The 12,808-nt window shown below is 39.2% G+C and overlaps 2 protein-coding genes across 6 annotated transcripts in view; one reads left to right on the forward strand and one right to left on the reverse strand.

Annotated features, from left to right (window-relative positions):
• LOC138855409 (tyrosine-protein phosphatase Lar-like) overlaps positions 1-12,808 on the reverse strand; it is a 1,956,413-nt gene that overhangs the window by 167,640 nt on the left and 1,775,965 nt on the right. The window lies entirely within an intron of this gene.
• Positions 1-12,808, forward strand: part of Lar (tyrosine-protein phosphatase Lar) — a 102,319-nt gene that overhangs the window by 48,047 nt on the left and 41,464 nt on the right. For 3 of the 5 annotated variants that reach the window (XM_070104636.1, XM_070104639.1, XM_070104641.1), the window contains 3 exons: positions 3,719-3,862; positions 5,679-5,895; positions 7,274-7,455. In XM_070104636.1, coding sequence (XP_069960737.1) covers positions 3,719-3,862; positions 5,679-5,895; positions 7,274-7,455 — 543 coding nt within the window. The remainder of the gene's footprint in view (positions 1-3,718; positions 3,863-5,678; positions 5,896-7,273; positions 7,456-12,808) is intronic. The other 2 variants (XM_070104637.1, XM_070104640.1) reach the window with 1 other exon arrangement.

Below are 12,808 nucleotides of genomic sequence, written 5' to 3' on the forward strand. Positions count from 1 at the left end.
TGGTAATCCCGCACCTCCTCCTAACTTCCAAACTACGAATTCTCTGCATTATATTCACACCACACATTGCCCTCAGACATGACATCTCCACTGCCTCCAGCCTTCTCCTCGCTGCAACATTCATCACCCACGCTTCACACCCATATAAGAGCGTTGGTAAAACTATACTCTCATACATTCCCCTCTTTGCCTCCAAGGACAAAGTTCTTTGTCTCCACAGACTCCTAAGTGCACCACTCACTCTTTTTCCCTCATCAATTCTATGATTCACCTCATCTTTCATAGACCCATCCGCTGACACGTCCACTCCCAAATATCTGAATACGTTCACCTCCTCCATACTCTCTCCCTCCAATCTGATATTCAATCTTTCATCACCTAATCTTTTTGTTATCCTCATAACCTTACTCTTTCCTGTATTCACCTTTAATTTTCTTCTTTTGCACACCCTACCAAATTCATCCACCAATCTCTGCAACTTCTCTTCAGAATCTCCCAAGAGCACAGTGTCATCAGCAAAGAGCAGCTGTGACAACTCCCACTTTGTGTGTGATTCTTTATCTTTTAACTCCACGCCTCTTGCCAAGACCCTCGCATTTACTTCTCTTACAACCCCATCTATAAATATATTAAACAACCACGGTGACATCACACATCCTTGTCTAAGGCCTACTTTTACTGGGAAAAAATTTCCCTCTTTCCTACATACTCTAACTTGAGCCTCACTATCCTCGTAAAAACTCTTCACTGCTTTCAGTAACCTACCTCCTACACCATACACTTGCAACATCTGCCACATTGCCCCCCTATCCACCCTGTCATACGCCTTTTCCAAATCCATAAATGCCACAAAGACCTCTTTAGCCTTATCTAAATACTGTTCACTTATATGTTTCACTGTAAACACCTGGTCCACACACCCCCTACCTTTCCTAAAGCCTCCTTGTTCATCTGCTATCCTATTCTCCGTCTTACTCTTAATTCTTTCAATTATAACTCTACCATACACTTTACCAGGTACACTCAACAGACTTTCTTCTTTCTTTCAACACACCGGCCGTATCCCACCGAGGCGGGGTGGCCCAAAAGGAAAAACGAAAGTTTCTCCTTTTACATTTAGTAATATATACAGGAGAAGAGGTTACTAGCCCCTTGCTCCCGGCATTTTAGTTGCCTCTTACAACACGCATGGCTTACGGAGGAAGAATTCTGTTCCACTTCCCCATGGAGAACTCAACAGACTTATCCCCCTATAATTTTTGCACTCTCTTTTATCCCCTTTGCCTTTATACAAAGGAACTATGCATGCTCTCTGCCAATCCCTAGGTACCTTACCCTCTTCCATACATTTATTAAACAATTGCACCAACCACTCCAAAACTATATCCCCACCTGCTTTTAACATTTCTATCTTTATCCCATCAATCCCGGCTGCCTTACCCCCTTTCATTTTACCTACTGCCTCACGAACTTCCCCCACACTCACAACTGGCTCTTCCTCACTCCTACAAGATGTTATTCCTCCTTGCCCTATACACGAAATCACAGCTTCCCTATCTTCATCAACATTTAACAATTCCTCAAAATATTCCTTCCATCTTCCCAATACCTCTAACTCTCCATTTAATAACTCTCCTCTCCTATTTTTAACTGACAAATCCATTTGTTCTCTAGGCTTTCTTAACTTGTTAATCTCACTCCAAAACTTTTTCTTATTTTCAACAAAATTTGTTGATAACATCTCACCCACTCTCTCATTTGCTCTCTTTTTACATTGCTTCACCACTCTCTTAACCTCTCTCTTTTTCTCCATATACTCTTCCCTCCTTGCATCACTTCTACTTTGTAAAAACTTCTCATATGCTAACTTTTTCTCCCTTACTACTCTCTTTACATCATCATTCCACCAATCGCTCCTCTTCCCTCCTGCACCCACTTTCCTGTAACCACAAACTTCTGCTGAACACTCTAACACTACATTTTTAAACCTACCCCATACCTCTTCGACCCCATTGCCTATGCTCTCATTAGCCCATCTATCCTCCAATAGCTGTTTATATCTTACCCTAACTGCCTCCTCTTTTAGTTTATAAACCTTCACCTCTCTCTTCCCTGATGCTTCTATTCTCCTTGTATCCCATCTACCTTTTACTCTCAGTGTAGCTACAACTAGAAAGTGATCTGATATATCTGTGGCCCCTCTATAAACATGTACATCCTGAAGTCTACTCAACAGTCTTTTATCTACCAATACATAATCCAACAAACTACTGTCATTTCGCCCTACATCATATCGTGTATACTTATTTATCCTCTTTTTCTTAAAATATGTATTACCTATAACTAAACCCCTTTCTATACAAAGTTCAATCAAAGGGCTCCCATTATCATTTACACCTGGCACCCCAAACTTACCTACCACACCCTCTCTAAAAGTTTCTCCTACTTTAGCATTCAAGTCCCCTACCACAATTACTCTCTCACTTGGTTCAAAGGCTCCTATACATTCACTTAACATCTCCCAAAATCTCTCTCTCTCCTCTGCATTCCTCTCTTCTCCAGGTGCATACACGCTTATTATGACCCACTTCTCGCATCCAACCTTTACTTTAATCCACATAATTCTTGAATTTACACATTCATATTCTCTTTTCTCCTTCCATAACTGATCATTTAACATTACTGCTACCCCTTCCTTTGCTCTAACTCTCTCAGATACTCCAGATTTAATCCCATTTATTTCCCCCCACTGAAACTCTCCTACCCCCTTCAGCTTTGTTTCGCTTAGGGCCAGGACATCCAACTTCTTTTCATTCATAACATCAGCAATCATCTGTTTCTTGTCATCCGCACTACATCCACGCACATTTAAGCAACCCAGTTTTATAAAGTTTTTCTTCTTCTCTTTTTTAGTAATTGTATACAGGAGAAGGGGTTACTAGCCCATTGCTCCCGGCATTTTAGTCGCCTCATACGACACGCATGGCTTACGGAGGAAAGATTCTTTTCCACTTCCCCATGGACAATAGAAGAAATAAAAAAGAACAAGAGCTATTTAGAAAAAGGAGAAAAACCTAGATGTATGTATATATATATATGCATGTGCGTGTCTGTGAAGTGTGACCAAAGTGTTAGTAGGAGTAGCAAGATATCCCTGTTATCTTAGCGTGTTTATGAGACAGAAAAAGAAACCAGCAATCCTACCATCATGCAAAACAATTACAGGTTTTTGTTTCACAGTCATCTGGCAGGACGGTAGTACTTCCCTGGGTGGTTGCTGTCTACCAACCTACTACCTATATATCATTGTATATATCATTATTATAACATTATTGCATATACAGTGGACCCCCGGTTAACGAACTTTTTTCATTCCAATAGTATGTTCAGGTGCCAGTACTGACCGAATTTTTTCCCATAAGGAATATTGTGAAGTAGATTAGTCCATTTCAGACCCCCAAACATACACGTACAAACGCACTTACATAAATACACTTACATAATTGGTCGCATTTGGAGGTGATCGTTAAGCGGGGGTCCACTGTATTGTTATAATATCATTATTACGTATACACAACACAGACGGTCCCCGATGTGTTCATAAGTTGAGGATTTCCTGTATATGTTATTAACCTGATATTCAACACTTTATTATAAAATCAAATTGACTGACAAATATTTTTAAGGGGTCACTCTAAACATCAGTGTGTTTACATAGGGCTTGGGCCGCCTCTCAACGTTGCTGCAAGTGCGTGTGAAACCAGTCGACGTGCCCATGCACCTGCGTGCTCACCACGTGACCACTCATTCCGCTAATCTCACTTGGGGTCCACCCATACAGCTGAACCCCATGCACTTCAAGGTGAGAGACACTACTTAGTTTTGTTTTATAGTCGTAGCTGTTGTCAGTTAATTTGGGGTGTACCAAAGTATCAGTATTGGTATCAGTGGGTATTGGCCAATTTTGATGGTACCAGTATTGGTATCAGTGGGTAATGACCAATTTTGGTGGTATCAGTATTGGTAACAGTTGGTATTGACCAGTTTCGATAAATTTCTGGTGGTGTTTCCTTGTCAAAGATAGATGGAGTTGTTTTCATATTCTTAGCAAACTCTGTTGAATGGACGAATTGAAGGAGGGGGCAGGGGGCAGCGGATGACCAGTAATGGCAGTTGTGGCAACTAGAGAAAAGATTCTTTTGCTGTTTTTTTTTTTATTTTTTATTAACACACTGGTCGATTCCCACCAAGGCAGGGTGGCCCGAAAAAGAAAAACTTTCACCTTCATTCACTCCATCACTGTCTTGCCAGAAGGGTGTTTTACACTACAGTTTTTAAACTGCAACATTAACACCCCTTGATGGAAATAAATGGTATAAAATACCAACACAGTGGAAATATAAACACACATGCAGTTTAATGTGATCCTTTATTGACAATGTTTTGCCCACACAGTGGGCTTTTTCAAGTCACAAACAGATCTGTTTGTGACTTGAAAAAGCCCACTGTGTGGGCGAAATGTTGTCAATAAAGGATCACATTAAACTGCATGTGTTTATATTTCCATTAACACCCGTCCTTCAGAGTGCAGGCACTGTACTTCCCATCTCCAGGAGTCAAGTCCGGCCTGCCGGTTTCCCTGAACCCCTTCATAAATGTTACTGTGCTCACACTCCAACAGCATGTCAAGTATTAAAAACCATTTGTCTCCATTCACTCCTATCAAACACGCTCACGCATGCCTGCTGGAAGTCCAAGCCCCTCGCACACAAAACCTCCTTTACCCCCTCCCTCCAACCTTTCCTAGGCCGACCCCTACCCCACCTTCCTTCCACTACAGACTGATACACTCTTGAAGTCATTCTATTTCGCTCCATTCTCTCTACATGTCCGAACCACCTCAGCAACCCTTCCTCAGCCCTCTGGACAACAGTTTTGGCAATCCCGCACCTCCTCCTAACTTCCAAACTACGAACTCTCTGCATTATATTCACACCACACATTGCCCTCAGACATGACATCTCCACTGCCTCCAGCCTTCTCCTCGCTGCAACATTCATCACCCATGCTTCACACCCATATAAGAGCATTGGTAAAACTATACTCTCATACATTCCCCTCTTTGCCTCCAAGGACAAAGTTCTTTGTCTCCACAGACTCCTAAGTGCACTGCTCACCCTTTTTCCCTCATCAATTCTATGATTCACCTCATCTTTCATAGATCCATCCGCTGTTATTGTTACAATAATGAACAATTCTGTGACCAGAGGAATTTGTCGATTGTTTCCAGATCTGTTGAACTTGTGGAGTTTCATATTTCTGAAGTTCTTTAGCCCTTAAACTGTCCAAACATAGATCTACATTCACGTGCATAACGCTCCGACATTGATTTTCCCCATTTGAAAGCATGTAAAAAAAAAATGTAGATCCACGTTCGGAGCCTGCCGCACATCAACGTATATCTACGTTTGGACAGTTTAAGGCTTAAATCGAAGGTTTATTGTAGTATTTGAATTTTTTTTGTACCACTTGGAGATTGAGAGATAATTAGGTTTGATCCTAGAAAGACGAGGGTAGTTCTGATTCCTTGGATCAAGAGTCCATTGCCAGCATCAAGCCACACCCTTGAAGGGTGAATGTTTTCTTTTTATGTCTGACTTTGTAATGTGTGGTTTCAGGTGACGTACAGCGCTGTGAAGGAGTTCGTCGATGCCCAGGGGGTCACCCAAGTTCAGAGAATCCCGACTGTTACTAATATTGTCCACCATCGAAAATATTGTTACATTATAGAGGATTTGAGGCCTTTCACGACCTACACTGTCAATGTTACCGCTGTGCCCCAGACTAACGAATACCGTCCACCAGCAAAAATTACTGTTACCACACAGATGGCAGGTAAATATGACGTGCCATTCACTTTCTCTTCAAAGTCAAGCTTATACTGTAGTACAGTACTTGATAATTATTAAATTGTGAATGTCCAAAAAAATATTTACACAATCGTCTTGATTAATGGTAAAATTGCATTTTGACTTTATATTAAATGAAAGATGGAAGTACTATTGCTACTTCTTATTTATATATTCACATTATCAAACGAGTTTTATTTTTAAAATGTACATAATTGTTTTAAAATTATAGAAAATTTATTTCATATGTTAGATAGGGGCTTGGACATCCACCATGTGTGTGTCTGTGTGTGTGTGCATGCATATGTGTATGTGTGTGTGTGTGTGAGAGAGAGAGAGGATGAGAGAGAGCGCGCAAAAGCAAGCAAGCAAGCATGTTAGATAGGAGTTAATGGAGATAAGCGTATTTTTATGACGACGTGCTGTTGGGGGGGATGAGCAAGCTAATATTTATGAAAGCCTTCAGGGAAACCAGCTAGCCAGACTTGAATCCTGGAGGTTGAAAGTATAGTGCCTGCACTCTGAAGGAGGGGTGCGTCTGTTGTTATTATTATTTATTTATTATTTACTGTCATTGTCAGTGAAAGTGCGAATGATGGTGAAAATATTTGTTTTTTGGGTCACCTTGCCTTGGTGGGAGACAACCAGCACATTGAAAAAAATACAGTAGGACCCCTGTATCTGTGGGGAATATGTTCCAAGGACCTGCCATGGATACGAAAACCGTGGATAGTAGCAAACCCTATATATAAATCCTGTACATATCTATTATAAAATTTAATTGATAAATTATGCACAATAAGTGGTGAATATTATCACTTTTTCACTAATGAGAAGCACTTCACAGCTTCTCTTAGGCTTTGAAGAACTCCCAGCTTCTCTACTTTTGCGCTTTGGGGTGTTAATGTTGCAGTTTAGGGGTATTAATGTTGCAGTTTAGGGGTGTTAATGTTGCAGTTTAGGGGTATTAATGTTGCAGTTTAGGGATGTTAATGTTGCAGTTTAGGGGTGTTAATGTTGAAGTTTAGGGGTGTTAATGTTGCAGTTTAAAAACTGTAGTGTAAAGCACCCTTCTGGCAAGACAGTGATGGAGTGAATGATGGTAAAAGTTTTTCTTTTTTGGGCCACCCTGCCTTGGTGGGAATCGGCCAGTGTGATAATAATAATAAATATTATACAAAATTAAGAAGTATTTTTGGGCCACAATAAACTGTGGATAACCAAAACCGTAGATACTGAATCAGTGGATATGGGGGTTCTACTGTATTATTCCTTAAAGGGAGATCTAGAGATATACTGTTGAAAGTCTAAGTCATCCCTTTTGAAAATTCTTTATATATTTCATGTAAATTTTTCTGTAACAGCTCCTCAGCCCATGGTTAAGCCAGACTTTTATGGAGTCAAAGGTGACCACGAGATAGCTATGATCCTGCCTCAGGCCTCGGAAGAATATGGGCCAATCGCATTTTACTACCTCATTGTTGTGCCGGAGGACAAGATGCACCCCTTCAAGAACCCCGACCAGTACCTCACAGACGATGTAAGTGTAAGTTCATTACATTTCTTATGGAGTAATGCGCCAAAGCAACGAACATTTTAGACAGTTCTCATGGGCTTTCATTTGTTTGCAATTAACTTGCGAAGGCTAAGGTTCGTGTAGCATAAGAAGCCTCTGCTGGGACATTGTCTTGTTCTAAATGCAACATTTTCAAGTCATGGAAAAATGTTCATGGTGCAACATTGCCCCAGTCAAAGTTTGTTCTGCTAAGAACTTGTTCTTTTTTCGTGTATTTTTGTCTTCACTCCTGTGGGCAATACGATTTTCAGACATTTAAGTTAGGACTCACGAAATCGTAATGACACAATTGCAAACAAACCACAGAACAGGTTTGTACCCACAGCAAGCGAGTTTTAGGTCTCGCTTGCCCTGGGTACAAACCCCATATGTTCCCTGATATAAGTTAGGGTCATTGCAAACTTAATTTTAAACTTTATGCCCAGTCTTGTGATATATATTTTGGAATAGAATTAGTGTTATAACTCTGAATGAATTTGTTTAAAATATTAACATCTCCTTGTATAAAATACAGTACCAGGCTGTAGTTGTTTACATTCAAAAAATTCTCCCCATAACCCATGCATGTCATAAAAGGCCTCTACAGTAATAGAGGATAGTAATCCCTTCTGTTTTAGACTGCTTGAAAGCTTAAGAAAAAAATGAAAACTGACGTGTTTGAATGTTAATGGATGTTGTATGGATACGAACAAATTTATTGCTAAAGTTATGAATGAGAAGAAAATGGATATTTTAGCACTAACTGAAACAAAGGTAAAAGATATGGGAGAATTAGTGGCAGGAGTAAACAAATAAACAAACTTTACATCTGTAAAGTGGAGTGTAGTTTATTGTACAGTTAGCATGATTGACATATATAAAATACTTTATAGAAAGTCCCTTATTATGCAAGACATTTTGGGCAGTCAGGTACATTGTGAGAATTAGAGCTGTGGAAGGTGTAGTGGAAATATTAAGTGATCGGATGTGGAAAACTAAAAGGGATTGAAAGTGTACGAACTCAAGAATTATGTGGGTTAGAATTAAGGTGGTATGCAGGAGGGGTCTGTGTTGGGACCCTTGTTATTCATAATCTACATAAACGACATAGATGAGGGAATAAATAGTGATATAAGCAAGTTTGCTGATGACACCAAAATAGACTGACAAATTCATTCTGATGAGGACATTAGAGCACTCCAGGAAGATTTAAATAGACTGATGCAGTGGTCAGAGAAGTGGCAGATGCAGTTTAATATAGACAAATGCAAAGTTCTAAACATTGGACAGGAAAATAACCATTCCACATATAAACTAAATAATGTAGATCTTAATATTACTGTTTGCAAAAAGGATTTGGGAGTTCTGGTTAGTAGTAATCTAAAACCAAGACAACAGTGCATTAGTGTTCGCAATAAAGCTAACAGAATTCTTGGCTTCATATCTAGAAGTATAAATAATAGAAGTCCTCAGGTTGTTCTTCAACTCTATATATCTTTGGTTAGGCCTCATTTAGACTATGCTGCTCAGTTCTGGTCACCGTATTACAGAATGGATATAAATGCTCTGGAAAACGTACAGAGGAGGATGACAAAGATGATCCCATGTATCAGAAATCTTCCCTATGAGGATAGACTGAGGCCCTGAATCTGCACTCTCTAGAAAGGCGTAGAATTAGGGGGGATATGATTAAGGAATAAATAAAGGGGATGTAAATAGCGTGCTAAAAATATCTAGCCAAGACAGGACTCGCAGCAGTAGTTTTAAGTTGGAAAAATTCAGATTTGGGAAGGATATAGGAAAGCATTGATTTGTTAGTAGAGTTGTGGATGAGTGGAACAAACTCCAGAGTACCGTCATAGAAAGAAATGTTATGTAGTTTTAAAAATAGGTTAGATAAATACATGTGTGGGTGTGAGTTGGACCTGACTAGCTTGTGTTACTAGGTCAGATGCCGTTCTCCTTCCTTAAGTGAATGTGGCCTAACCTGACTAGGTTGGGGCATTGGCTTAAGCCAGTGGGAGACTTGGACCTGCCTCGCATGGGCCAGTAGGCCTGCTGCACTGTTCCTTCTTTCTTATGTTCTTATGTAAGTGAATATTTGGAGGAGTTTTGAGCTATGTGTGAAAATTGTTGTGGGGGACGTAAATGTAAAGTGGATGAGACAGTTGTAGACAGTGTAGTAGGTATGTTTGGAGTGTCGGGTATATCAAAATGGGGACTCAATGAGTGTGTGTAGAGAGAAGGGTAATAGGTAAAACTTATTTTGAGGAAAAGAGCATAAATAAGTACAGGCCTACCTTGTTAATAAGGTGATCACTTTAGAATGCATTGCTAATATGGCGTTTTTCAATTGCATTCGTGATTCTGCTTTTCGGTGCTTGCTTTGCTCTTAAGATGGGGAGTCCCTGCTCTCTCTTCCTGCTCTGCAAAATGGTGATGGAGTGAATGATAGTAAAAGCGTTTCTTCTCTTTTTGGATCACCTTATCTAGTTGGGAGTCAAGTGTTAAACAAATGCATATAGTACGTAGAACCACCACTGTGAAAAATTAGTGAACTTCCAAGTGCTTTCGTGATTTCTCATCTTATCGAGGAACAGTTCCTTGATAATGCGAGAAATCACAAAAGCATTTGGAAGTTCACTATTTTTTTGACAGTGGTTGTTCTGTATATTGTGATGTCACCTGTTTACTGTGATCTCATTTCATATACAGTAGAACCTTGGTACTCGAACTTAAATCATTCCAGAAGGTTGTTCTAATGCTTATCCGTTCGAGTATCAAACGAATTCTTCCCAACCAATTTTCTTTTTGGTTGGCTGTTATCACTAATTTTCATAGGCCCCATGGTGACTTATACAAATAATATAAAAAAACACCAAAAAATGTGAAGAAACTCGAAATAGTTTACAGTGGCATTCTGGCAGGTCGTGTTTGTTTGGTCGAGTGCCGAGCTTTGTTTGAGTAGGAAGCTGTTCAAGTTCCGAGTTTCCACTGTACATAGTACAGAATACCCTAGGGCCCTACTTAACCCTTTGACTGTTTTGGTCATATATATACGTCTTATGAGCCACCGTGTTTGACGTATTTATACTCATAAATTCAAGTGGCTTCAAATCGAGCAGGAGAAAGCTGGTAGGCCCACAGGTGAGAGAATGGGTCTGTGTGGTCATTGTGCACCGCATAAAAAAAATCCTGCAGCACGCAGTGTATAATGAGAAAAAAAACTCCGACTTTTTTTTTTTTTTTAATTAAAATGCTGACTTTGTGGTCTATTGTCATATAGTATTTATTGTTGTATTCTCGTTTTCTTGGTCTCATTTGATAGAATGGAAAACATATTATAAAAATAGAGATGATATTGATTGGTTTTACTATGAAAAGAACCTGGAAATGGAGCTCAAAGTAGGTGAAATGTTTGATTTTTGTCAATGTTCAAAAGTAAACAAATGATGTCATTGTCCAATAAATGTCCAACTAGCCATTCTAATATGCAGTCATGAATGGGTTGATGTTATTTGTAGAATTATTACAATATTGCAGTAGTCTGCATAACAGTAAATCTTCTATTTTTTGTTTGAATAAAAATTCAAAATAGAAAGCAAGAGTAATATCAGAGGTGCCTGGAGATGTGACTGATGAACAAAGAAAATGTTATTTTAGAGCCAGGAATGTCTGCATTGTTCATTCTGGACCCTATTTTGAAATTGTCATATTTTTTAATTTTTGTGAAATTGGCCAAATTGCAAATTTCTGGCCACATTATTGGGTAGTTAAAATGGGTAAATGGGCAGTTTCTTGTACTCAATCGATAGAAAAAATGGAGTTCTAAAGAAATAGCTATGAGTTTGGTCGACTGGAACAATGTAATTAGCCGAAAATAGGGCTCAAAGTGGGGGAAATTGCCGATTCGTAATATCACCGAGGTTGCTAACTTTGCGAGAGCGTAATTTCGTCAGTTTTCCATCAAATTTTGTTCTTTTGGTGTCATTACAATCAGGAAAAGATTCTCTATCATTTCCTAATTTTTTTTTATTTTGCAACACCAGGAGACACCTCAGGATTTGGGGTTGCAACAGTCAAGGGGTTAATCATAATCCAGTATAGGTAAGGGGCAGTTAGGGTTGCAGAGGGTGGAAGGGTCTGTACTTAACACTAAGTAGTTGCTTAGTATGGATGTGCTCTGTGATGAGGTGGTAGAAAGGATGCATGTGTGAGAAAAATGTCTTAGTGGGCAAGAGGTGTTTGTAAAGAGTGTGTATAGGTGTGGGTGGGGATGTGAGGAAGGGGCACTGGAAAGTGTCAGGAAAGGGGAGAGGGTGGCTGGAGTGTGGGATGTGTGTAGGCTAAGACGCTCTTTGCTTTGCAATAGTTTGACTTACAATATTTTGAGTTTACAATGGTGCTATTGCACCATCATAAAGCAATGTACAGTTCTGTATGTTTATTGATAGAATAAACTTGTTTTCATTTATTTACTTTTCAGTACTGGTATATGCAGTAATTATTAGTTTATTTACTTTTTCACTGACCGTAGTTATTTACTACTTATTTATCGTATCGTATTCATATTTGATTTACGATATTTTCAACTTACGACGGGTTCATCGGAGTGTAACCCCATCGTAAGTCAAGGATCACCCGTCAGTACGGGGAAAAGACTACATCAGTGAGGAAAGTTTTGTGTTAGGTTGAAGCAGGAGTAGATGAGACCAGTTTTGAGGTGAAACTTATTGCCTGACTTGTCAACCAGGCTGTTGCTACTAGCACCCCACAGGTGTACTTATACATTGATTGATAAGGCATATGCATCAGGTAGTGGTCCAGTTGAAGACAGATGCCAGAAGTGAGAATTAACTGCTTGTTTAGTATATCTAAATGATTAATGTGTGTTTGTGAAAGAAGGAACTAGTAGTTTCTTGAGAGGGATAAGGGAGAATGATTAACTTGTACATAAACAAATTTGTTAGGTACTGTAAATGTGTACCAGATAGTGGTACACAGTGATCATAGTAGAATAAAAGCATATTTAGAAAGGAATAAAGGATGTCTGTGGCCTAAATGTTTACATTAAATAATGTAAATGGGCAATGTTTGATGGGTTGGTAAAAATTGCACTTGACAAAATGGACTGGCAACTTTGTGACAAGTTTTGCAATTGTCTGGAATTGTTGGTAACTTTTTTTGTTATTGTTATACTGCACTTACCAAAAAAAAAAATGTCAAACTCATATGGGTCGTACAATACTAGTAAGGTGCTGAAAATTGTAAGTACCTTAGCTTTTATAAGTGGTAGTGAAGCCTAGGGTATGGTGCATTATGATGACTTTGTGTGTGTGTACAT

This window comes from Cherax quadricarinatus, chromosome 93 (assembly GCF_038502225.1).
Source record: "Cherax quadricarinatus isolate ZL_2023a chromosome 93, ASM3850222v1, whole genome shotgun sequence".
Lineage (NCBI taxonomy): Eukaryota > Metazoa > Arthropoda > Malacostraca > Decapoda > Parastacidae > Cherax > Cherax quadricarinatus.